This window comes from Priceomyces carsonii, assembly GCF_900007245.1.
Source record: "Priceomyces carsonii strain CBS4050 genome assembly, scaffold: Debaryomyces_carsonii_scaffold_4, whole genome shotgun sequence".
Lineage (NCBI taxonomy): Eukaryota > Fungi > Ascomycota > Pichiomycetes > Serinales > Debaryomycetaceae > Priceomyces > Priceomyces carsonii.
Genome location: NW_026946677.1, coordinates 1,021,923 through 1,045,447, shown reverse-complemented (window position 1 = coordinate 1,045,447; position 23,525 = coordinate 1,021,923). Strand labels below are relative to the sequence as shown.

General features: G+C 38.2%; 16 protein-coding genes across 16 annotated transcripts; 9 read left to right on the top strand and 7 right to left on the bottom strand.

Moving 5' to 3' along the window:
• Positions 1–97: 97 nt before the first annotated feature.
• PRCAT00004059001 (uncharacterized protein) lies at positions 98–2,050 on the top strand (the record flags this gene model as incomplete). The annotated part of the gene is made up of 1 exon (XM_062954029.1): positions 98–2,050. One exon carries the CDS (start codon positions 98–100, stop codon positions 2,048–2,050), a length of 1,953 nt encoding a protein of 650 aa, XP_062810773.1.
• A 938-nt stretch (positions 2,051–2,988) lies between these two features.
• On the top strand, positions 2,989–4,407 carry WSC4 (Wsc4p; the record flags this gene model as incomplete). The annotated part of the gene is made up of 1 exon (XM_062954028.1): positions 2,989–4,407. The coding sequence occupies one exon, from the start codon at positions 2,989–2,991 to the stop codon at positions 4,405–4,407; it is 1,419 nt and encodes a 472-aa protein (XP_062810772.1).
• Positions 4,408–4,706: 299 nt separating this feature from the next.
• Positions 4,707–5,132, bottom strand: PRCAT00004057001 (type 1 protein phosphatase-activating protein YPI1; the record flags this gene model as incomplete). The annotated part of the gene is made up of 1 exon (XM_062954027.1): positions 4,707–5,132. The coding sequence occupies one exon, from the start codon at positions 5,130–5,132 to the stop codon at positions 4,707–4,709; it is 426 nt and encodes a 141-aa protein (XP_062810771.1).
• A 554-nt stretch (positions 5,133–5,686) lies between these two features.
• On the top strand, positions 5,687–5,806 carry PRCAT00004056001 (uncharacterized protein; the record flags this gene model as incomplete). The annotated part of the gene is made up of 1 exon (XM_062954026.1): positions 5,687–5,806. The coding sequence occupies one exon, from the start codon at positions 5,687–5,689 to the stop codon at positions 5,804–5,806; it is 120 nt and encodes a 39-aa protein (XP_062810770.1).
• A 344-nt stretch (positions 5,807–6,150) lies between these two features.
• On the top strand, positions 6,151–7,839 carry RIM101 (alkaline-responsive transcriptional regulator; the record flags this gene model as incomplete). Its single annotated transcript, XM_062954025.1, has 1 exon — positions 6,151–7,839. The coding sequence occupies one exon, from the start codon at positions 6,151–6,153 to the stop codon at positions 7,837–7,839; it is 1,689 nt and encodes a 562-aa protein (XP_062810769.1).
• A 163-nt stretch (positions 7,840–8,002) lies between these two features.
• PRCAT00004054001 (tRNA-5-taurinomethyluridine 2-sulfurtransferase) lies at positions 8,003–9,235 on the bottom strand (the record flags this gene model as incomplete). The annotated part of the gene is made up of 1 exon (XM_062954024.1): positions 8,003–9,235. One exon carries the CDS (start codon positions 9,233–9,235, stop codon positions 8,003–8,005), a length of 1,233 nt encoding a protein of 410 aa, XP_062810768.1.
• A 927-nt stretch (positions 9,236–10,162) lies between these two features.
• On the top strand, positions 10,163–12,061 carry PRCAT00004053001 (uncharacterized protein; the record flags this gene model as incomplete). Its single annotated transcript, XM_062954023.1, has 1 exon — positions 10,163–12,061. One exon carries the CDS (start codon positions 10,163–10,165, stop codon positions 12,059–12,061), a length of 1,899 nt encoding a protein of 632 aa, XP_062810767.1.
• Positions 12,062–12,161: 100 nt separating this feature from the next.
• On the bottom strand, positions 12,162–13,136 carry DIM1 (putative dimethyladenosine transferase; the record flags this gene model as incomplete). Its single annotated transcript, XM_062954022.1, has 1 exon — positions 12,162–13,136. The coding sequence occupies one exon, from the start codon at positions 13,134–13,136 to the stop codon at positions 12,162–12,164; it is 975 nt and encodes a 324-aa protein (XP_062810766.1).
• A 336-nt stretch (positions 13,137–13,472) lies between these two features.
• Positions 13,473–15,479, top strand: KAR9 (Kar9p; the record flags this gene model as incomplete). Its single annotated transcript, XM_062954020.1, has 1 exon — positions 13,473–15,479. The coding sequence occupies one exon, from the start codon at positions 13,473–13,475 to the stop codon at positions 15,477–15,479; it is 2,007 nt and encodes a 668-aa protein (XP_062810765.1).
• A 65-nt stretch (positions 15,480–15,544) lies between these two features.
• On the bottom strand, positions 15,545–16,006 carry PRCAT00004050001 (uncharacterized protein; the record flags this gene model as incomplete). The annotated part of the gene is made up of 1 exon (XM_062954019.1): positions 15,545–16,006. The coding sequence occupies one exon, from the start codon at positions 16,004–16,006 to the stop codon at positions 15,545–15,547; it is 462 nt and encodes a 153-aa protein (XP_062810764.1).
• A 159-nt stretch (positions 16,007–16,165) lies between these two features.
• AGM1 (phosphoacetylglucosamine mutase) lies at positions 16,166–17,770 on the top strand (the record flags this gene model as incomplete). The annotated part of the gene is made up of 1 exon (XM_062954018.1): positions 16,166–17,770. The coding sequence occupies one exon, from the start codon at positions 16,166–16,168 to the stop codon at positions 17,768–17,770; it is 1,605 nt and encodes a 534-aa protein (XP_062810763.1).
• A 54-nt stretch (positions 17,771–17,824) lies between these two features.
• On the bottom strand, positions 17,825–18,526 carry PRCAT00004048001 (uncharacterized protein; the record flags this gene model as incomplete). The annotated part of the gene is made up of 1 exon (XM_062954017.1): positions 17,825–18,526. The coding sequence occupies one exon, from the start codon at positions 18,524–18,526 to the stop codon at positions 17,825–17,827; it is 702 nt and encodes a 233-aa protein (XP_062810762.1).
• A 174-nt stretch (positions 18,527–18,700) lies between these two features.
• On the top strand, positions 18,701–19,567 carry PRCAT00004047001 (uncharacterized protein; the record flags this gene model as incomplete). The annotated part of the gene is made up of 1 exon (XM_062954016.1): positions 18,701–19,567. One exon carries the CDS (start codon positions 18,701–18,703, stop codon positions 19,565–19,567), a length of 867 nt encoding a protein of 288 aa, XP_062810761.1.
• A 58-nt stretch (positions 19,568–19,625) lies between these two features.
• PRCAT00004046001 (uncharacterized protein) lies at positions 19,626–21,494 on the bottom strand (the record flags this gene model as incomplete). Its single annotated transcript, XM_062954015.1, has 1 exon — positions 19,626–21,494. One exon carries the CDS (start codon positions 21,492–21,494, stop codon positions 19,626–19,628), a length of 1,869 nt encoding a protein of 622 aa, XP_062810760.1.
• A 108-nt stretch (positions 21,495–21,602) lies between these two features.
• PRCAT00004045001 (uncharacterized protein) lies at positions 21,603–22,232 on the top strand (the record flags this gene model as incomplete). The annotated part of the gene is made up of 1 exon (XM_062954014.1): positions 21,603–22,232. The coding sequence occupies one exon, from the start codon at positions 21,603–21,605 to the stop codon at positions 22,230–22,232; it is 630 nt and encodes a 209-aa protein (XP_062810759.1).
• Positions 22,233–22,418: 186 nt separating this feature from the next.
• PRCAT00004044001 (uncharacterized protein) lies at positions 22,419–23,417 on the bottom strand (the record flags this gene model as incomplete). Its single annotated transcript, XM_062954013.1, has 1 exon — positions 22,419–23,417. The coding sequence occupies one exon, from the start codon at positions 23,415–23,417 to the stop codon at positions 22,419–22,421; it is 999 nt and encodes a 332-aa protein (XP_062810758.1).
• Positions 23,418–23,525: the final 108 nt, after the last annotated feature.

Here is a 23,525-nt window from a genome sequence, read left to right as displayed (position 1 = left end):
TGATTTCTGGAGGTGACATCGGACACAAAAATGGAAAACTTTCAAAAAATCAGACAGACATAACTGAAAGAGTAGAAAAGCCCCATGATATAAGCTGATGAGCTCTATAAGGGATGCTATTACCAGGGTAGCACGGTCAGTTCGAAAAATGGAGCTGTCAAGGGCTGAAAAAGTTGTTGAACCGTTAGTGAGAAGTAACGCTCTTGGTGTACCCAAGATTATAGAAATGGAAGACAGGAGCTTCAGTAAAAATGAATTGAAAGAATTCAGACCATTGATCACAGATTACCAAAGAAAGAGATATAAAGATTTTCTACTGCCTTTAAAAATGCCAAATTTGAAAACTTTCAATCATTCTACGTCTCAGTTTGACGAACGGTTAGCTAAGTCGAATTGGGTAAAGAAGAGAAGTAAAGATCCATATAATGTGCTTGAAGCACTTAGGATGGATCGACAGTCCTTCGAGATAATGATCAACTATCTAGTCGAGATCACACCTGAACATTTAAAGCTCAAACTGTCCAATAATCAGAACATTTTGAATTCAATAATGGTGCAACAAGAAGAGCAAGATCAACAAAATAAATTCCCGATTACAAAGCATGTGTTTGATGAAATTCCTCCAATGCCACATCCACTAACAAAGGAGTCGTTCCAAAAATACATTTACCGGTTGACTCATCTGAAGTACTACTATCGAAATTCTCTGTCTTTAGAGAATGGAATCATCCCAGAAATCTTATTGCATACCCACAAGTTATCAAATGATGAATTTAAACCATACAGATCAGTCCACACTTACAACTATTTAATCAAGTTTTTTGGTTATGACAAAAACCAGAGTTCTTTCGCCCGAGAAATGCTATTAGTCATGAATAAGGATGGACATAAACCGAATACTGACACCATAAACAGTTTATTAAAATTGTGTCAGATCCACTCGCATATAAGAAGTACAACGAACACATATCAAATAATCATGAAGTACTTGAAATTGAGCCAGATCCTTAATATTGAAATCAACCTTACAACTTATAATAGAGTTTATGACTCTATCAGTAACATTTTTCTCAAAGAGATCTTTTTGAACAGAATTGCATCGATACCTTTACCTGTGCTGCGGAACTTGATACTCCGAATCATTGATGATTACCTGAAGACCACCACAGATACGAAACAACTCACTACTTTCATAGAAGACGATTTAGGTACAAATTGGCAAGAAGATGGCAAAATCTTCAACAAGTTGGTTTTGCATAAAGGTATCAACCTTTCTAGCAACCAACAGATTACAGAATTGGTACAATTTGCGCTTGACAACAATCCAGATCAGTATACCATCAAATACCTTATGGAAGGCGTTGTCAAGAATAGCCAATTGAAGGATAAAATGAATGCATTAATGATAATCTATGCCAAAACATCGCGTATGTTTGCATTTTCCGAGGTTCCTGTGGTTTACAGATACTTGATGTCCGCGATAATTAAATCAGACTACCCAATTAGTATTGTTATTTACTTGATACGTGGTCTAGTCTACGATTCAACAACCAAGTTAGGCTTGCCTGTTGAAATTATTCGCTACGGCAGCTACCAAACGCAGCCGGAGAATTACAGGATCGTCAAAAGGATCGTAGGTTTTGACTTATGTAGAATTGAAGCTCAGATGCAACCTTCTGAAGAATCTTCCGGATGCCGCAGCCGCTCTAGCCGCTCGAGCCGTCAGCCTTGGTCTGCTTCATCATCTTCATCATCATTAGATTTCGTATTATGGGCAGCTCCAGAGACTAAACAATGGACCAAATTGTTATCTGAACTTGCTGCAATAGATCCTCACCTGTCTAGTCTTGTTGAGGATATCCTCAAGTCTCTACAAATTAAGGGCCCGAACCCGGTTTCGCAGCCAGCTCAGAAACGATATCTTCAGCAACAAAAGGCTAATATTGCACACGCTAGAGCTAGAGACAGACTTAATCGCCTCGAAAAGGGATCCCAGCTCTATATCGAGCACCAGCTATCTAGTAGAAATCTCGTTGAACCATCCCGGTAATGATCGAGAGCAACTCTCGATATACCCATTTGAGTAATCCCTTTTCTATATCAAGGTATGCTGCATTATATACAGTGAATACAATAACACCGCACCAAGAATATGTAAAGCACTGATTGCTATGCATTTCTTTACCGTGACAGGACCAACCGATTGCCAATGTAGAGTCTACTACGTTACTACGTTAAGTAGATAATGTTGTTGAACCGGGTCTTACTACTGTTGGGAATAACAGTATTTCGAGACATGGTAACATGCAAGTTACGTCATGAGCTCATGGCAGACGGGGAAGAGTAAGGTGTAGAGTAGGCATTATGCTACGAGGAGTAAGGGGGTAGACGGGCTCACATTCTTGGACCAGGTAGATCTTCGAAAAAATCTTAGGGAGCCTTTAACGGAGCTCAATAAGGTTCCAATCGCAGATTAGTGTCTGGCTGTACGTACAATACGGCATCCGTATGTACCTCTCTGCCGTAACAGCCGTAGCGGGTCCCGAGTGTCTCACTTTTCGAGGATAATTAACAACAAGGCTGCGTGTGTCCGGTTTCAAATGCAGTAGGTAGCACTGTATCTGTGACTGTGCTATAAATGGAAGTAGAAAAAAAAAGGTCTTCACCTGCCAGATAGCGAACCCTTAAGTAGGGAGAGAAGATAGCAAAGTCGAAAAAAAAAGACTAGCAGAGCAGTCAAGGGAAGTAAAGTCAAATATTAGCACGTACAGCTATATAGGTAGAGGGTAGGCGACCTGTAAACCAATAAAAGTTATTTATTTAACCTACTGCATCGAAGTAATACCAATCGCTAAAAGTAAGGAGATCCAACAATAACATAAATTGTAAAGGAGAAAAATAGAAGGTAAGGTACTTACAAAGGAAGTAACAGAAGGTTCATTTGAATATTCTTTGACTATACTAGTGTGAACAAGAAGCATTACAACTATGAAGGCGGCAGTTCTCCTTTCCTTGGCGGTATGGGTTTTTGCACCAACAACCGAAGCTTTGAGCTTGGGGTTATGCTCTACGACCAACTTAGGGTCTGACATGTCGACTGATGAATTTATGTCCAACGGAAAGTGTCACGATACTTGCCAATCGAACGGAAATGCTGTGGGGATCGTACAAGGGACCTCTTGTTGGTGTTCTAACTATGTCCCTGAGGATACAGTTTCTTTGTCTAACTGTGACGATCCTTGTCCGGGTTTCCCATCAGAGGACTGTGCTAGTAATGGATACTATGGCTACATCGTCATATCAACCCCTAGTGGTACTCAGGGTTCTAAAAGTGCTTCGAGTACCCAAGATTCTGGCAACGCCAGTACTAGTGCTAAGGATTCTAGTGATAACAGTTCTACCGACCAAGATGATCTGAATCCATCTACTTCACTGAAAGACAGTTCGCCAGGTACCACGTTGGTGACTCAGACGACCCTTGTCACTCAGACCCAAGAAAGGAGCGAAACTACAGAAACAACAGTATATAATACTCAAGAAACAAGTATGATGGTCATTTCACTGAGCCAATCTTCTGCTTCACCCTCAACTTCGAGCTCCTCGAGCTCGACGCAATCAAGTTCCAGCTCCAAGACAAGCAAGAATGTTCATCCCACTACAATTTATTCTGTAAAAACTATAGAAAACTCCCAGTCAGAAATTGTTAGGACAAAGTACGTTACCAAGCTGACAGATGATAGTGACTCTGTATCTACACAATCAGCATCCTCAGACTCTTCTTCGAACTCAGCTTCACCTTCAGCAAGTTCATCAGGAGCGGATCCTACTTCTGCATTATCATCATTGCATCCCTCATCAAACCCATCTCTGTCGCAAGATAGCGGAGCATCTAGTAGCGGGTCATCAGATGCTCAAAATAAGAGTTTTTTCGATTCAAAGGGTAAGGTAGCGGGCACATTCACAGCTGTTGGCGTTGTAGTTGTTGGTATACTATCCGGAATATTATATTGCTGTTGTGCATCCCATGGCAAGCACGATGACTACAGCGATGAAGAAAACCAATACTCATCGGATGAAGTATCGACTACCGTAGAGAAAACAGTTGCTGACTCCAAGGGTGCTGAATCTTTAAAGAGAAACGATTCCTCGAAGTCGGTATTTGCGATGTTTTCCCCGAATCCTAACTCAGGCGTCGGCAGAAGTCAATCAAAAAAGAAACTCAATCCCAATAAACATTCCAGATCTGATTCCGGAAATTTAGCAAATATGGAACCAATGTTTCCTATAACGGAATTTGATTCCAGATTGGACCCTGATAGCATGTTTTTAAACACAAATGAGAGCCGGAAGTCTTTAGGTGATGATATAGATTATTCAAGGAAGTTGAAGATTATCAACCCTGAGTAGGGTCATTATTTATGAACGAATAAGACATTTCGAGACAGCTTTTTATTAGAGATATGAAAAACAAAAAAAAATAGGGCCAAGATATTAATTCAGGACTATATCATATTTGAAAAGAACAGTATTATAAGTAAAAAGTAAAAAGTGAAAAAAAAATTTAATCCAATGGGTATTGGGTCAGGGTGCTTAGAAACTTGGCATTTGCATATGTTCTAATCTAAAAGATTGGGCGTTTAATTCTTTAAATTAATTGTTGAATATAATAAACCTATGAATTGTACTATTTAAAATTATGAAGTGAACTAATCCTTATTTGGAACTGTAGATTTGTTCTTGTATGTAGGCTGTTTTTCATAAGCATTAGGACTTGGTGCTCTCTTTGGAACATCACTATTTTCCCTTTCGGGACCATGATCATGGTCATGGTTATGGCATGCATCACTGGAATCACTCAGATCACTGTCTGAATCACTATCCGAGCTGGAATCAGTACTCAGTTCGCCGAAATCCCTTTGAGGATGAAAAATACAGCAAATCTTAGTTTTCTTCTTATTCATGTTTTCATTATCCACTACATCTTCTTTCCATCTTACCTTCTGCTTTGACTTCTTCTTTTTCTTTTTATCCTTCTTTTCTGTCCCATTCAGTCTCAAGTGAAGAGTTGCTGGAGGAGCCGGACTCTCAACCTCAGTTTGAGAAGGCGTCCCTGCGTTGCGAGACTGCTCCATTAGATCTCTTTATAATCTATTCGGAAGGGATTCCAAGCACTCAATTTTTTGAATTTCTTGCTCAAATAGCTGGAATAGTTGCACTGTTGAATTCAGAGTTTATCCTGCAATGCTCTTTTTCTATAACAAAGTCTTTATTGCGTAACCTATGAGGATTCTATTAAAGTTGCCCTCTGGACCTCTGTATGTATTACTTACGTCCTTTTAACGTATAGTTCAAAACTTTCTTAAATTCAGAGCTTCAGCCAACTCTTTGTTGGTTCGTGCGTTTTTATATTACTTGATCTTTCTTAAACCTTATTTCCATGTATGAGTGCTCGTGTCTCTTATTCTCTTATTAAAGTATACCTTGATCTGAATTGTAATGGCGTGCATATAGTCTATACCTTGGTCACTGACAAAGACTGCCTCCGTGAATTATCGTCGTTTTAGTGTTTGCCTCCCGGTGGCCAAGCTGGCTAAGGCGCGAGACTGTAATGAGTTCTCCTCAAAGTGATCTTGAGATCGGGTGTTCGACTCACCCCCGGGAGATTTTCACCAAATATATTGCCTTTATGGCCAAGTTGGTAAGGCACCTCACTAGTAATGAGGAGATCGTCAGTTCGAATCTGGCTGAAGGCATAAATCGGTCATTTCTTTTTTCCAAATTGCTCAAGTTCAATTCTTGGCGCTAAGAAAAATGAAATAAGGCCATGCTTTATGAAATTAATACATTATAACGGACATCCCAGGTGACCTTGCGAGATTCGGCCAAGCTTGAAAAGAATTGGAAATTAAACTAACTGACATTAAGAGGCTTGGTTTTCAAGAAAAGAGTATAAAGTAATACCCCCAGATTTAAATACCCATTTGTATCGACTTAACAGTTACAATTTTGTTACTGTTAGAATTTTAACGAAGAAGAACTTATAATAAGAAGTTATATTTCGTTTTTAGCTGGACTTTCAATTTCATTCACGTATCGCAGCCCAAAGACGATAGAGAAATTGGCTTAGCAATATAAGCGGATAATCGGAGCATGTCTATTAATTACAATCTTCATCCTATGACATACTTTAATGTCAATGGAGCAGAGAGATTTGGTGACGAGTTAGATCTTGACGTGGATAATATATCTACGATTTCACCAACAAACACCGCAAGGTCAGATAATTCTCCACAGATATCATTTTCATCGCAGTCTTCTCCAAATTCGCCATTTAATGACATGAAGAGACCTAGTGACCCTGGCCCTCAGATTAAGGTAGAGGGATCTTCAGTTATAAAAGATTGTTCAAGTAGTGGGAATGGAAGCAGCGCTCAACCTAAGCCGGCAAGAAAGACTTACCACAAGGTTACGGCAGAAGATATGAAAGGACCTTTCATCTGTAAGTGGCATGATTGTGGGGAAGTTTTTGAGATGCCAGAGGTTTTATACGACCACTTATGTGACGAGCATGTAGGGAGGAAATCGGCTAACAATTTGTCTTTGACCTGTCACTGGAACGGTTGTGAGACTACAACTTCCAAAAGAGATCATATCACTTCTCACTTGAGAGTTCATGTTCCTTTAAAACCATATCACTGTGAAATATGCCCCAAGAGTTTCAAGAGACCACAAGATTTGAAAAAGCATTCCAAGGTTCATTCTGATGATCATCCAAAGAAATTAAAGAGATTTCAGAAGCAATTACAAAGGAATCAGGAAATAGAGTCGAAGTCTAAGTCTTTTCCTCAGGAAGATTTCATGGGCTTCGCCCAACCTCCTGATGATGCTGACTCAAGGAAAAGGAAGTTTGACACTAATTATCAACAAAATCATCATATCATCAATAACGTTTTGAGTGATTTCAACTTTCATTTACTTCCACAAGGTCATGAACAGCAAGACTCTGCTAATAAAAAGTTTAGAGTCGAGCCTAATTATAACCTCGATGTGTTCAACAGATTGAATACTTTGACGGACAGTAAATCGAGCTATCAATCTCAACAACAACCTCAAGCTCAATATCTGGTTCAACCTTCTCCCCTTCCCACACTGATCGGACCTAGCTTAAACAGCGGTAACATATATGAAGCCGAACGCTTTTTCAAGAACTTGTCACATTCCATTGACTCCCAGTATCAAAACCTTTCAAGGGTACCTCAACAATATTCACGTTCTGCCCAATACTACCCGCATTACCAGCAAGATTCAAGCTTCTTGAGTTCAGCAGCGCCTCAAACTTTGCCCAAGTCATCAAATACCCATGTTTCTTCAGATAGTCAACAGGTTCAAGGGTTTTATCCTACTCTCCCACAGTTGTCTAACGGGAAATTTTCAGGTGGTTCTTCATATATAAATGCCGATATGATGGTAAATAACAATAATGTTGGACATTACCCTAGCTATCCACAAACTGGAAGAAATACAAATGACTCTAATCAATATCCAATGTCTATGGAATTCGGAGGAGTTTCGCTTAATCAAAGATCTGGTCAAAAGTTGTCAAAGGATGATCATAAAGAGGATGATGATCCTGCTAGCGCGCTAGAGAAGTTATCCTTGAAGGAAGGTCAATTTAATATTGATGATGTTATAAGACATAAGGAAATCGTGAGAATGGTTTGTGAGTACTTAGCTTATTCGAAAAAAATAATTCAAGAGAAGCAAGACCACGAAAATAAGAAGGTTGAAGCGAGAGTTGAAACAGGTGGAAAGTTATACCCAACTATCACCGCTTTTTAATCTATTTTTCCATTTACTATATGTTATTTTTTTTTCTGGTCCTTGGGATTCATCTCATGGGCCTGAGCAGGGAAAAGCGGGAGATTGGCTACATCTCTCGAGAGATTTAATTCTTGCTAGCGTAACTTGGGATTCTATTTATGTACATGTTTAAATATGTGATTTAATTGAAGGTTTCTTTTAATATTCCGGATCCAAGGACTTGGGTACCCTTGTAAAGAACTACATTTTGGCCAGGAGCCATTGCTCTGGCCATTTCTTCAAGTTCGATGATTAAGTTAGTTCCGTTCATTTGAATTGACTTAACAGCATTGGGGGTTTGAAGAGATCGAAACTGAATGGTCAAGTTCGTTTCTTCTAAAGCTGGCTCATACTCATTTATTAGCCAAATCCAGTCTTCAATTACTAGACCTCTCTTGTACAATTTTTCATTATTATTACCTTTTACGATTACTAATTCATTTGACGGTATCCTCTTTTCGCTAATAAACCACGTTCCCATATAAAGTGGATCTCCCTGAGGCATACTGATTCCAGCTTTTTGTCCTATCGTCGCCTGCCATAATCCATCATGAGTACCCCAGACCCTACCGTCTTCAGTAATAATATTTCCTGGATTTGGCTCTATATAGTTATTCAAAAACTCTTTGAAATTGTTCTCGTCTTGAGATACAAAGCAGAGCCCTTGAGAGTCTGGCTTTTTGGCTGTGTATAGGTGAAGAGAGTCGGCAATTTCTCTTACTTCAGGTTTAGTTAAATGGCCAATAGGCATCAATAATTTAGGTAATACTTCTTTCGGAACACTGGACAAATAAAAGGACTGATCTTTCTGAGCATAAAAGCTTCTGAGTAGTTGAAAGTTTCCTGTTGGAACATGCTTCATTACTCTCGCATAATGACCAGTAGCTAACCACCAATTACTATTATTGTCAAATTTCTTAGTTAAATGCTCGATCATTTTTCCAAATTTAACATACCTATTGCAACCAACATCTGGATTAGGTGTCAAACCTTTCCGGTACAGCTGTATCATAGGCTGGAAGACATCACCCCAATACTCCTTTTCAAAATTAACTCTTTCACATGGAATCTTCAACTGCTTGCAGACTCTTTGAACATCATTCCAATCCTCTTCAGTACATCTAGCTGTCTGTGACCAGTTTGCCATATATATACCTCTCACTTTTGGAAACTTTGAAGCATAAATACTTGCAGTTACGGAGGAATCAACCCCAGAACTCATCGCTATTACTATCTCATCCTCTGGTTGTGGAATCAGGTTAATGTATTCGTCCGATATTTCATTATTTTGTACAAGGGAAGAAAGATTTGATATTCTCCGTCTCTGATAAGAACTAAATATTGATTTAAACCTTCCTAGTCTCGATAATATCATATAAAGATTAAGAAGAAAAAATTTTAAGGTTGACTTAAGTACTCTGAAAATTATTAAATCGGTAATTTTCTTGAATCCGATAGTCTTGTGATCCTCGATGCTCACTCTGACACAAATATTCGAACAAATGTTAGAGCTATAGCAAGCAGAGTGACTTGAAGCCAATTTGACCATTCTAAGCTAAAGAGTTGATCATCTATTAACTTGGGCCGAAAAAAAAAAGAAAAATAGTATATAGTCTTTGTTGAGCATTTCACCCACAGTCCTCTCTAGCCATCCAATCATGAATATATATTTCACTAAAACTAACTGGGAGAATCACTTTCATCGAATGAACTTAAAGACATTTAGACACATTAATTACTAACTTAAGATCTAACATTAATCTGGATCACTATGTGGGACTTCATGTAACTTGTGACTCTCCGTTTATTTATTTTGTCTTGGGTCCAATAACCATGACATAGCCAGAACCCATTGTCGCCATTCTGAATGTTTTGTTTAAAAAAGTCTCTCAAGAACTATTATAAAAAAGCGTCCATGTTGATTTTACAATGCAATGCAATGATTATGTAAAAGCTTTTTGTTAGAGGTTCTTGGAGCTGCGTTATCTCTCTCGTTTTGGAAATCTGAGCTTTGTCTGTCTTTCAACACAAATGGCCTCTAAGTTCATTTTTATTTTACAGAGCATCTAAGCTAAGGATGTATATTTTAAGGCTTAATGAGCTTCACTTTCAATATGGGCACAATAAAACTAATCTCATGTCTATATACTCTATTCTCCATTGTTATATGGTTGCGAAAAAGAACAAGATATGTAAACTGCAAAATTAGCAACATCGAGACAAGAACCTGCAAAAACTTCTCTAAAAATATTTTCACAGCATCCAAGTATTCAATGCTACTGATAAAGCCACAGCTGAAATCATGGGTAAAAAAGACAAAAAGTCAAAGGAAGCCAAGAAGTCCAGAGCAGCTGAAAAGCAGAAAAAAAATCAAACAAAGGCAGACAGCAAGAGCAAAAAGCTCGCAAAAAAATATGGAGATGATGAAGATGATCAAGACATAGATCAGATTCTAGAACAATATGCTAAGGAGCAAGAAGAATTTGAAGCCGTCAATATTGAAGTATGCGACAGACCAAGTAAGAGATTAAATCCAACACTAGTGGCGAACTCAGCTCAAGGTAAAAGAGAGTTGATTTTATTCGGAGGTGAAGTAAATGATGGATCCAAATCTCGATTCTTCAATGAGCTATACGTGTATTCTGTTGACAATGACATCTGGAGGGTGATAAAGTCACAAAATTCACCATTACCAAGATCTTCCCATGCAATGTGTGTTCATCCATCTGGTTTAATATTAATGTTTGGAGGAGAATTCTCGTCTCCCAAGCAATCGACTTTTTACCACTATGGTGATACATGGATATTGGATTCCGATACAAAAGAATGGGGAAAGTTAGATAAAAAGAAGAGCCCTAGTGCGAGGTCTGGGCATAGGTTAGCAGCATGGAAGAATTATATCATGTTATATGGCGGTTTCCGTGACTTGGGTGCCACATCTACATATTTGAATGATTTGTGGTTGTTCGATATAACCACGTATGAGTGGACCCAGGTAGAATTTCCTCCAAATCACCCCATTCCAGATCCTAGATCAGGTCATTCTTTCCTCCCCTGTAGTGACGGTGCTATTGTTTACGGTGGGTATTGCAAAGTAAAAGCAAAAAAGGGGTTGCAAAAAGGAAAAGTTCTATCTGATTGTTGGCTTTTAAAGATGAAATCTGACCCTAAAGCTATCAGATTTGAAAGAAGGCGTAAGCAGGGAGCTACACCTTCCGCGAGAGTGGGTTGTTCCTTGGTATTTCACAAAAATAGAGGTATCATGTTTGGCGGTGTCTTCGATTATGACGAAAGTGAAGAGCAATTGGACTCGGAATTTTACAATAATTTATTTTCTTATCAAATTGAAACAAATAGATGGCATAATTTGTCTCTTAGGCCTAGAAGAAAGAAGCAAAATCAAGTGGTTAAAGAGAAGAATAGAGACGAAGACCTCGAAGAGATTCTTAATTCTATATTAAAGAAAGCTAAACTTGAGGACAATGAAGAAGAGACTAATGATATATCCCACATTAAGAAATTGAAAGAGCAGGAAGAGCAAGATGAAAAAGAAAACGAAAATACTGTAGAGTACCCAGTCATGAACCAGCTTCCACAACCCAGATTTAATGCCTCCATTTGTGTTCTTGACGACACCTTGTACATTTTAGGAGGTATCTTCGAACGAGGTGATCAAGAATTTTGTTTGGATTCTATGTATTCAATTGATCTAGCTAAATTAGATGGCGTGAAGGTCTTCTGGGAGGATCTCAGTGATTTGGAGCAAGAGCAAGTGAACTCAGACGAAGACGACGATGAGGATGACGATGATGATGATGGATCTTTTGGTAGTGGTCGTGATACAGATCATGATGATGATGACGAGGATGAAGACGAGGAACCAGAGGAAGAAGAAGAGGAAGAAGGGGAAGAAGAAGAGGAGGAGTTCCCAGATCCCCGTCCATGGTTACCACAGCCTAAACCTTTTGAGAATTTGAGAGCATTTTATATCCGTACTGGTGCTCAGTTTTTAGAATGGGCAATTTCAAGTAACCGAGATGCAAGAGGCAAATACTTGAAAAAAGCAGCATTCGACCTTTGTGAAGATAGATTTTGGGAGAGAAGAGAGCATGTTAGTGTAGCTGAAGACAATTTAGAGCAAATGGGCGGTGTCGGTGAAGTCGTTGAGAAAGATACTTCTAAAACAAGCAAAAGAAGATAAGTCAAATCATTGTGATAATTTACATAAATAGACTATAATAGAATAGTAGATAGAAAATGTCATCATAGCATTATTTAGATAAAAATATCGTTCTAATGTTTCATGCAAAGTGTATACCAACTTGATGGAAGGCATAAAGTAGCTTTAAAAAGTCTGTTTGATCAAGTTTAGATGCTCTCTTGTCAGAATATTCGGTCTCAGTCAACACCTGTTCTATCTTCTGCTTGATAAGGTCCTTTAAATCCTTCTGGTCGACAAGCATCGAGTCATTACCGTCTTGAGCATTTTGAGCAGCTAATACACTCTTGTAATTTTTTTCCAAAATATCAATGACATTATTCGACTTAAAGCCAGCTGCAATCGTTTTATTCTTTCTCACAAAGCATATTCTTAGCAAGCCATCCCATTCATGAAAATCTAAGTTCGGCCTGGGATTCTTAACTTCGATTCTGACTACTGACGACTCGACCTGAGGAGGAGGACGAAAATTATTCTTGCTGACTTTCATTATATGCGTTACATTTGCCCACATTTGAACATTTGCCGATAATCTGCAATACAAAGCGTCCCCAGGTCTCGCCAACAATCTCAATGCAAACTCTCTTTGAAACATGAGTATCGAAACACGAGGTGGCCGTGGCTGATTCAATAACTTAAATACTAAAGGCGAAGAAATCTGATATGGAGTATTTGATATGCAGACATCAAAGTAAGGGAGTTCTGTCTTTATAAAATCGCCCAATAAAATATCTAGTTTTTTCTCTTGTGGAGTACCATGGACTCTTTTAGTAAGTTCTGCTGCCATTCTGGGATCCATCTCCACTGCAATAACCTTCCTTGCCTGCTCTAAGATCCTTACCGTCAAGTTTCCAGTACCAGGTCCAACCTCTAAAACAGTATCACTTGGCTTTATCTGAGCCTTATCTACGATTCCTTGTGCTACCAATGGATTCTTCAAAATATGCTGACCAAGATTCGTATTGAATTTAAATACAGTGTTCATATGCTTTTCAGCAGACACTGTTGCTCCTTTCGCCGCATCTGTACCAAATCTCTTCTTTGGAGCCTTCGCCATTTGTAAATCTTTATTTGAGAATCTCTCAAGCTCAACCACTATGTTAGCCTATCTAACCTCATCTCTGCTCTCGATCTTTTTTTTTTTTAAAAAAAAAAAGCCGCAATTTCCTGAAAGGCTCACCTGACGTAAGTATCAAAACATAAACAACACTAAACAAATCTAAAACTATTTCGAGCAGCAAAGTGATAAAAGAGAGCAGGGCAAATAAATTGCTTGAAGAAGCCCATTATAAGCACTAGATCACTTAGCTTGTATAAGATCAAAATCAACAAAGCAGTTTCTTCAAACTTTTCGTCTTCAAATTCCCAAATTAACCACAAACAAGATGCAAATATGACTTGTACTCAAAGAGACTTGCTGCTAAAAGATATACTAAACTCGATACTCAAGTTCCATTATTTTGATGAGATAGTAGAAATTTCAGAAAAGGATCTAATTTCGCATCATGATGCCCTTAAATTGAACAAAATAGTTGATTATTTGGTTGAGTATGTGAGAGGGTTGCTCGAGGTTTTTGATGATATCAAGACTCGTGATAAAGAAGAGGATTTAGAATGGTATTACCAAGGTAGAATAGAAGTGTATGAGATTGGACAAAACCTAGACAGTATAGATTCTATCTTATCTCAAATAGTGGGTGTGATTGACAAAAACATCAACCAGAGCCATGTCGACCAGATTTTGTCGAAATGTGAGGATATTAGTGATTTACTTCTTAATGCTAAAGCCTGTGCAATCATGTGTAAGAAGAAAGCTAATGCATCTGTCAATTTTAAGGAATTGAAAGAAAACACAATTCAATCCTTAGACAAAGAATTAGATGATTGTTTGAAAGAACTTGAAAGTCTCTATGAAAGAAAGCTTTCTAGTCCTAGAAAGTACCTTACAAAGTTTAATTTACAAGAAATAATGACGAAAATGAGAATAAATGATCTTTCGCTCGGAAATCAATTACTGTTAGAAACAATAAGGTTGCCAACGTTTAATGAATTTGATGAATCCCTTTATAATGATTATATGACTTTAAAAATGAGAATTGGCCCTCTCGAAATGTCCCTAGTGTATTTGCAGATGAGAATAGATGAATTTAAAGCTGCGTTTGGATTACAGTTCCTTGGAGCCACTGAAAATATATTAATCGGATACAACGAGGTTCTCAAGAAGTGGGACTTTTTTCTTTTGGAATTATCCAAGGTCAAAAAGGTGACATTAGACTGTAAGTGGGTCGAAATATTTTCTTATTTGATCGACGAAATAACAAGTAATTGTGACAGCTTATTAAAGCAATTAAAGACTGATCTGAATGTTACCGATGATATTGGTAGGGCCTACAAGCTTTGTTCTAATTCGATAACATTAATCACAAAGGCTTTTAATGAAAAAATTGTTTATGATAACGATTTGTTTGTTCGATTCAATGAGAGCTTGTTGCAAATTTGGAATGAATTAAATGATATTCTAACAAATTCAACTCAGGCTCCAGCTTCGATTGGTGGTGCTGCAACGTCGGTCTCAGTTGGTTTAAAATCATTCCAGATTGTTAAGAAGGTTAGTGACTTGGCAATCAAAGACTCTATGTCAAACGGATGCGGATTCGATCTACGACTTGGGGTAGAGACCACCAAAGTGCCCTTCAGTATTGAGAAGAGAAATAGAATTAGGGATGTATTCGATGAAGATCCAACTCTTAAGGGTAAATCACTTAAGAATGCATTCGCAAACTTCACACTTGGGAATGAAAGAGAAGATGATGAACTCACTTTAGTTAATAAAACTCCGAACCTCCAGCATGAATCTACAATAGATACGAGACTAAAAGATAAAATTTTCGATTCTAATGAGTTCTTGAACAGCCTTACCGAAAACAAATTAGGTATTCCTTCTGAGATTCCAATTATTGCGGCTGATTACTTCGATCGCAGATTACCAAGTATCAAGAAAATGGACAGTTCAAATCTATGTAAAATACCTACGATATGTCCAAGTCACCGCATCTTTCAATCACCTGTACGAATGTCTCGTGAACCTTTGGCAGTGACAAAGCAGTCAACTCAAAGGGCTTCGATTGGATTGACGTACTCGGAAACTGACATATTTCGCCGACCTTTATCTAGAAACACATCTCCGAATAGGTATCCTTCGAGGGATAGTTCGCGCTCAGGTTCATCATTAGGAGGGACTTTTACTCCTGACTTATCCTATAAACCAATACAGACTAAGCTGAGAACCCCATCATTTAATTCAACTTCTCCAGAGCGACCCCCTTCCTCAATCGGTTCAAGGTTCGACGAGGAACACTTAGTTCAACCCTTAAAGCCCATCAAACCTACCTGGAAGTGATAAATAAATTATTTATATTTACAAGCATCATTAACTATAATAACATAATAGCATATTTTAAATTCTCATTTATCGCCCTCTTTTTTGACCTCCTTCGACTCACTTGGCGCCATGGTTTTGCTAGTAAACCCGTCCAAAAAGAAGTCTCTTCCAAACAACTTGTACATTAAACTTTTCCGTTCCGTTTCCCACTTCTCAGTTTCACCAAACTTTCGTACCTCTTTACCTTCTAATATCTCTCCTTCTTGCACTTTTTTGGTTGATTTGCCTTCTAATCTTCTGTATAACTCATAAGAAGGCATCAATATAAGAGGAATAGACAAAAGAACCAAAAAAATCCCCCTATATCTAGTTTTAATTTCTTTCGGTGCCTTCTTCCAATCTGCTCTTCCAGTCTCAGCAAGCTCTTGTATAAATTCTGAATTCCTAGCTTTTCTTTCAGGTTGAGCTTTAGATTGCCACCCCACCGTCGCCTTTCCCTCCTTAGTGAATGGTGTATTTTGAAACTTATTCAGTTTGTTAGTCATTGCAGTTGAATCGATGCTTTATTAACTAGTCGAATCGGGTTAAAATTAAAATTCTACTTGTTTACATTTACAGATCACGCCAAAAACCAAAATCGAACACCTAACGCTAAACTTTCTTTATCCAATTAACGAATTTCTAGGGCAAGTTAAAGTAGGGATATGTCATTGAAACAGTTATTAGAAGAGCATTTAAAAGCACATCCTACGCCAGAAGCTAAGATTTCATACGGTACAGCGGGCTTTAGATCAAAAGCAACCAATTTAGATTATGTCAACTATACGGTTGGAATTTTAGCAGCCCTCAGATCGAAGCATTTTAAAGGAAAAACCATAGGATTAATGGTTACTGCATCTCACAATCCACCAGAGGATAATGGGGTGAAACTAGTGGATCCATATGGTAGTATGTTAGAATCTTCTTGGGAGCAACATGCTACAAATCTAGCTAATAGTAGCCACGATGAACTATTGAAGACTATTGAGGGAATTGTGCTGACATTCGGAATAGATATGGATCAAGAAGCAAATGTTGTGGTTGGAATGGATTCTAGAGACTCGAGTCCAGAATTGACACAGTCTTCCATTGATGGACTCAAGAGCATTCCGTTTACTAAATATACTAATTATGGCTTATTGACTACACCTCAGTTACACTATTTGACGAGAACGTCTAATGATCCATCCTTTGGTGAAGTATCTGAAGCAGGATATTATTCAAAAATTACCAAGGCATATCAGAATATTTATAAACTTGCAAACCTAGAAGGCAAGTCTGACGTTACAATTGACTCAGCCAATGGTGTGGGTGCCCCAAAGATTTCTATTCTATTGAATGATTATTTACTGAATGAATTATCGTTTACATCAGTGAATGAGGCCATCAGTTTGCCTGATCTCTTGAATTACGAATGTGGTGCTGATTTTGTAAAGACAAACCAAAGACTACCAAAGAATGTCGAAAACCCAAAAATCAACATCCTCTATGCTTCATTTGATGGTGATGCAGATAGGTTGATCTGCTATTATCAAAACGAACAAGATGAGTTCAAGCTTTTAGACGGTGATAAAATAGCCACTCTTATCGCAACTTTCTTTCAAAAAATTTTGAAAGATATCGATGAGTCGAAATTGTCTCTCAAGATAGGTCTAGTTCAGACAGCTTATGCTAATGGAGCTTCCACCAAATTCGTTGAAGATGTCCTTAAAATTCCTGTTAGCTGTACACCTACAGGAGTTAAACATTTACATCACGAAGCAGAGAAATTTGACATTGGTGTCTACTTCGAAGCAAATGGTCATGGAACTGTTATATTCTCTCCTGATGCTGAGGCCAGTATTTTCAATTTTGAGAGCTCAAATGAAAAAGAAGAGAAGGCAATTAGGATTTTGCAAGAGTTTTCAAAGCTAATTAATCAGACAGTGGGGGATGCTATCACTGACTTGTTAGCAGTTTTGATAATTATGAAGTTACTTGACCTAACCCCAGAGGACTGGGAAAAATCATACAAAGATTTACCTAATAAATTAATTAAAGTCATTGTTTCAGACAGATCTATTTTTAAAACTACAAATGCTGAGAGAACTTTGGTGGAACCTGAGGGTTTGCAAGAAAAGATTGATGAACTCGTCAAAAAGTATCCACATGGAAGGTCGTTTGTTAGGGCTTCTGGAACGGAAGATGCAGTAAGAGTCTATGCCGAAGCTGACACGAATGAACATGCAAATGAATTGGTTAATTCAGTAGCAAATTTAGTGAAATCATAAGTAATTTTCTCAAAAACCAAAATGAATGGAACTCTTTTATTATTCTTTATTATCTCAGTTACTGTTCATTTTCTTAAACTCACCAGGAGTCACCAAATTTTTACGTAAAGACCAGAGACCTCTTCGAAGAAACTTAGCTCTTTCTTCTAGCCTTCTGTACCAACCCTCATTGTCGCCGAACTCGGCATCCAACTTACCCTCGTATACTACTCCAAGACCCTTCTTTAGCATTTCAGCACTGACATCTCTCTTCCCATTCCACTTCCAAACTTGTGCCCGTGCAACCACACGTTTATACTGGTCAATTGAGTAAGGTGTAATAGTGACGCTTCTGCCTAAAAGATAATTCTTCAACCACGCCATTGCCTCTTCACTGAATGGCTGAGATGGCTTACCAAAATGTGCCCTTTCCGGAGCATCAACTCCACACAATCTGATCATCAATGTTTCATCTTTAAGATCCGATCTATTTGTTGGAACTTTCCTTATCCAACCCCACCCTAGAAGAACTCCTCCAGGTGTATGGTAAAACCTGAAATTATCTCCATCTCCTACCCTTGTAACTTTCCCGTAGAGCTTTCTTTGTCTATCCAAGATCTCGGGTGTAATATTAAGGTATGATGGTATTCTTTGGACATACCGTTTAAACAATCGATGAGATACAAATGCTACTGTCGTTAGACCAGCTGACATAAGTAAAACTTGAGGGTTCATCAATGATACATGGTCCTTTCTATAATCATCTTCCTCGGCCATATCCTTGAGCCTCTTAACGTGTAAATGTGAGTTTTACTCTAAGTGTCGTTTGAATCAAAATACTTTAGAAATGTTTTATGATGCTTTCCTATACAGGTAATTCTGTAATCTAACGAAATACCTTTATCCATATTAATATTTCTTAAGAAATATCAAGATATCAAAGCAATTGAAATGGTTCTCTCTGATGGAGAGTATGATATTGACTTGGGTGATGTATTTGGAAGACAAGAAAGCAGTTCGAGTCTAGCCATTCGCTATGATCTTGGGCCAAATTCATTAGATGAAGTGGCTAAATTAACCATGTATGAGAAGGAAAGAGATTGTATTTTGAAAGTGAGGTCTATAAATAGTATAGAGATGGATGAAATATATGAAAGTAGTTTTCATAAGTATAAATCACAAGTCAATGGAGTCAATGACCTGTTTTATTTAAATATGGTACCTGACAAGGATGGTATGCTTAAAATGAAGAGATTGAACAAGACTATGAAACTTGACAAAAAGCAGAATCATCTTAACGTAGAAAGAAAGCTTAAGTCGTGGCTAGAGCCCCACCAGAAGAATGAGGAGACAAAAGCTCCGCCAAAGGCATTAGATAAAACAACTGAACGGTCTACAGTAGGGCGATCAGGTCCGAGGAGGTTTGTCGCCTCGAAGCGACCACCTACTGTATCAGGGAATGAAGATAAAAGTACAAATCGGAGCACTGATATAAAGAGTCTGAGTGATCCAGAGACAGATAAGGCGCCAATAAAGGCACTCAAAGTTGCCGAAGAAAACAATGAACAGAATGAGAGTGGATCAGATGATTTCGATGATTTGGAGAATCAGCTTCAAGAAGTCTTGGCCAATAATGGCTCCAATGATATGGATGATGCTAGTGGAAGCAATAGGTTTCATTTCAAAGAAGCTATCAGGTTCAGTAATGAAGAGCCCCGAACAAAAACTCCGCTATTCAGTCCCAAACAAAACGGTAAACCCAAGAGTCTTTCAAGCTATTTAAATACCGGGGATGATAGCAGTAGTGAAGAAGAGTGATCATTTGGGTACAATTTTTTCGTGCAATTAGGGGACTGGGAAATAATTCATTAAATAGTCATGATTGTAATGACGTAGACATAATATATACAAGGTTAATCGGTTTATCATTTTCATCTGTTTCTTTAGACTCTATCTGCTTTACTATATCCTGCCCTTCGACTACCTTTCCAAAGACGGAGTGTTTGTTGTCTAGCCACTCTGCTGCTTGAGTAGTGATAAAAAACTGTGAACCATTAGTATTAGGGCCCGCATTAGCCATACTTACCATATAGGGTTCTGAATGAGAAAGAAGAGGATTGAACTCATCTTCAAAATTACCGCCCCACATGGACTCTCCCCCTGTACCAGTACCTGAGGGATCGCCTGACTGGACCATAAAATCTTTGATCACTCTGTGGAAAATGACGTTATTGTAATACCTCGATTCACATAGCTTGATGAAATTCTCTACTGTTTTGGGAGCTAGTTTAGAGAATAATTTAATTTTGATATCACCAACAGATGTATGTAATATGGCCCTAGTGATATCCTTTGGGGACTCGCTTTCAGACACCAATCTGGAACTATTTTCTTTTTGGCTCACATCAACTGTAGAATCTCCAAATACGAAAAAACTCTTTGAACTGACGGGACTTGCAATAAGAAGGGAGCCTTTATTCAAATTGGAGTTAATTAGTGGATTCTCAGCAGAAATTGTTTTTGATGTCAACGTTGTAAAAGCATTGTTTTCAAAGAAGGCTACTTGATTTAATCTTATATTCAACTCTTTTTGATCTTCTGATCCATAAACTTTCAATACTTGACCTGAGTCCATATCCAACACTTTAATTCCTAAGATTGATCCAAAGATAAGCAATCCCTTTGTGAATATAATATTTCGGGCTTTCATGAAGTTACCATTTTTATTGCTGTAGAGAGCTCTCTCTCTGCTGAGTTGTTTGTAATCGACAAGTTCCTCATATGAAGACAAGGATTCTTCAAACTTGTGAAGCAACTTGCCAGACCTTACATTAAATATCCTTATTAAATTATCTGGAAGAGAAATCGTCGCAAAGCTTTCATTGTCATCATTCAAGCATATACATGACGGTTGCGATTTGCACCTAACGAAGTCATATAAATCAGTACCTGATTTGTAAATGAAGTCTACGTTAGAAGGTATCTCAAAAGACTCCGGCGACCAATACTCTACTATTCCTCTAGTGTCAGCAGATATGAAGCACTCATATTTTGAATTGAATACCACGCTACTGATAGGGTTCTTATGAATGGACTGTATAAGCTCAAGTTCATCCAGCTCAAAATTGGCAAAATATAACTTATTACAATGCGCTTCGCCAACCAAGAAGAGATCTTTGCCTCCACTTTTGAAAAAACAATTGCTGTAGCATGTCTCAGTATTAGGGTAGAATTTCAAATCGAACACCTGAATCATGTCCAAAGAAGAAAGACTGAATATTTTGATCGTATGATCATCCTGGGCGACACTAGCCATCGTATTACCATCTAAATCTATTATGAGTTGGACTATTTGCTTCCCTGGATGTGCTGTAAACAGCTTCACGAGCTGCATTACCTCATCTTTATCCTTTTCGTTAGCACTTCTAGGTACATGAACTTGTTTAGACCAAAACTTCACAGTTCCATCGTTACTTCCTGTAGCCAAAATAGAACCATCTCTTGAGTTCGCCAAGCACGTTATCGTTGCATCATTTTCATAGACTCTATTATACGATTCACCTTGTGGAAGTCCCTTGAGACTATCTTTCGTTTCTAGTTTGCGTTTTTTCTTAATTCTCTCTATTTGAGGCTCCTGGGCTTCGCTCCTCGAGAATGACTTAACCTCCACAAAGTCTCTATCACCACCGTCATTATCTTCTCCTTTTATATCAGTATTATCTGACTTATTCCTTTTTGAGGTCATGATACTGAGAGATCTAAGTTAATCTATATTTCCATACTAAAAGTGTGCATTTCGCGTATCCATGATATTACGATTATATAGTAAGAACACTCACAAGTCTCTTTAATTATGGATGAATTAGCGTATGAGGCTCTATCAGAGAGATTGAATTTCTTAGAGGTTCAATTGTCATCATCAGATTTCAAAGAGAATGATACAATTTTGAAACAAATTACAACGTTAAAGCATCAATTGGGGAACTATTGTAATGAACACAATGAATTTGAAACATTGAATCGAATTATGAAAGATCTTGATTTATGGGAGAGAAAGGATGAGATCCCTGATAGCGCTGGTCCGCTAGAAGAAAGCCCCGTGGATGATGATGTGACGACTCTCGAAATGAAGGAGCAAATTCTTCTATCCAAATATCCCATTATAAGGCAAGCAATGAATGATTTGACTGAATTATCAAATATGGATGTCCAGAGTATAGTTAATTATACTAGTTCGGCTCAAGATACTACTCATGATTTTGTCGAGGATAGACAAAGCATCATGCTTAAAGCTCCTGAGCTTGAACAATTGACCGATCAGTTCCATCTATTAGTGGTGAAAAATTTACTCGTATTGGAGAAATATGCTAGTCTAGCATTTAGAGAAAACCAGTTTTGGACGTCTGTTAATGACAGAATGAAGACATTGAATCAAAGAATTAATCGATTGGAACAAAATAGTTTATTAAGTAATAAATACTAAGTATTAAGTTTTTAAAGTCTTTGAAAATATAATTAGGTGAAATTTAGCGGAGTTCCTGCTACGAAATAATAAAGGGTCCTGAAGAATACAGAATTAAAACAAGTGAATCAGATATCAATATATCCCCATCGAATATGAGCAATACGAAATAGCTTTTAAGGAAAAAAAAAACGTTCCATGACCTAATCAAACGATGGCCAAAAACATACTAACCAATGTTGATAAGAGAGAAACAAATGGCATTTGAATAATCATTCCGGCATTTTCTGATTGCTCTGCCACAGAAGGACTGCTTGAAGGTACTTCTACTGCGGGACTTGTTCCTACTACCGATGTTGATTCGACGGCACTTCCAGCTGGTGGAGAGCTGGCTACTTCCTCAGCCACAGACTTTGGAGTAGTCTCTGGAACTGTAGGTGAAGTCTTTGGCGCTTCAGGTGTACCTTCGGAGGTTTCCGGCACAACTGGGGCTTGAGATGAAGTCTTTGGCGCAATAGTTGACGTGATAAACTCAGTGCTATTTCCTGATGGCACTTCAGTAGTTATACTTTCACTCGCAGTTTCTGAGGGAGTGATTGTGATTGGGATTGTTGAGCAGGTGTGGTTAACACAGGTAGTGATTGTAATAACAGGACAAGACAGAGTCTCTGAAGTAACGTGAGTGGTGGAAGAGTTTGTTACTGGAACTGAAGGAGAAACAGATGAGGCACTTTCAGAAGATTCACATGGTGTGGTAGACTCGACTTCTGAGGTAGATTCAACAGAGGTCTTAGACTCATAAGTAGTCGACTCAGAGGGAATCACTGATTCAGATGAAGTCTCGCATTCTGATGTGGTTGTGTACTCAGATGAAGTCTCGTGCTCAGACGAAGTCTTGTGCTCGGACGAAGTCTTGTGCTTCAGCTTCTTATGTTCCGACGTGGTCTCAAATCCAGAGCTAGTCTCATGTGCTGATGAGGTGGAATGTTCCGTAGGTTTCGATTTTGTAGTTTCGTGGCTCTTGCTCTTCTCCTCCCATTTATCGTATCCTCTTTTCAAGGCTGATAATTCTTGATCTGCTTCTCCAATCTCAGAAGATCTAACGACGAAATTTGAGTCAATGTCTCTTGTTGGCTCCTTGAAAGGAGAGGAAGTCGCAAATGCGACCATCAGGGTCGAAATAGTAAGTACTTTTAATAACAACATTATGTCTTATAAATGGCTGCGAAAGAGTAATTTTCTTTTTTTTTTCTTCACTATGTTAAAAATTAAATCAACTGGATGAGATGTTATGCTATTTAAATATATACACAA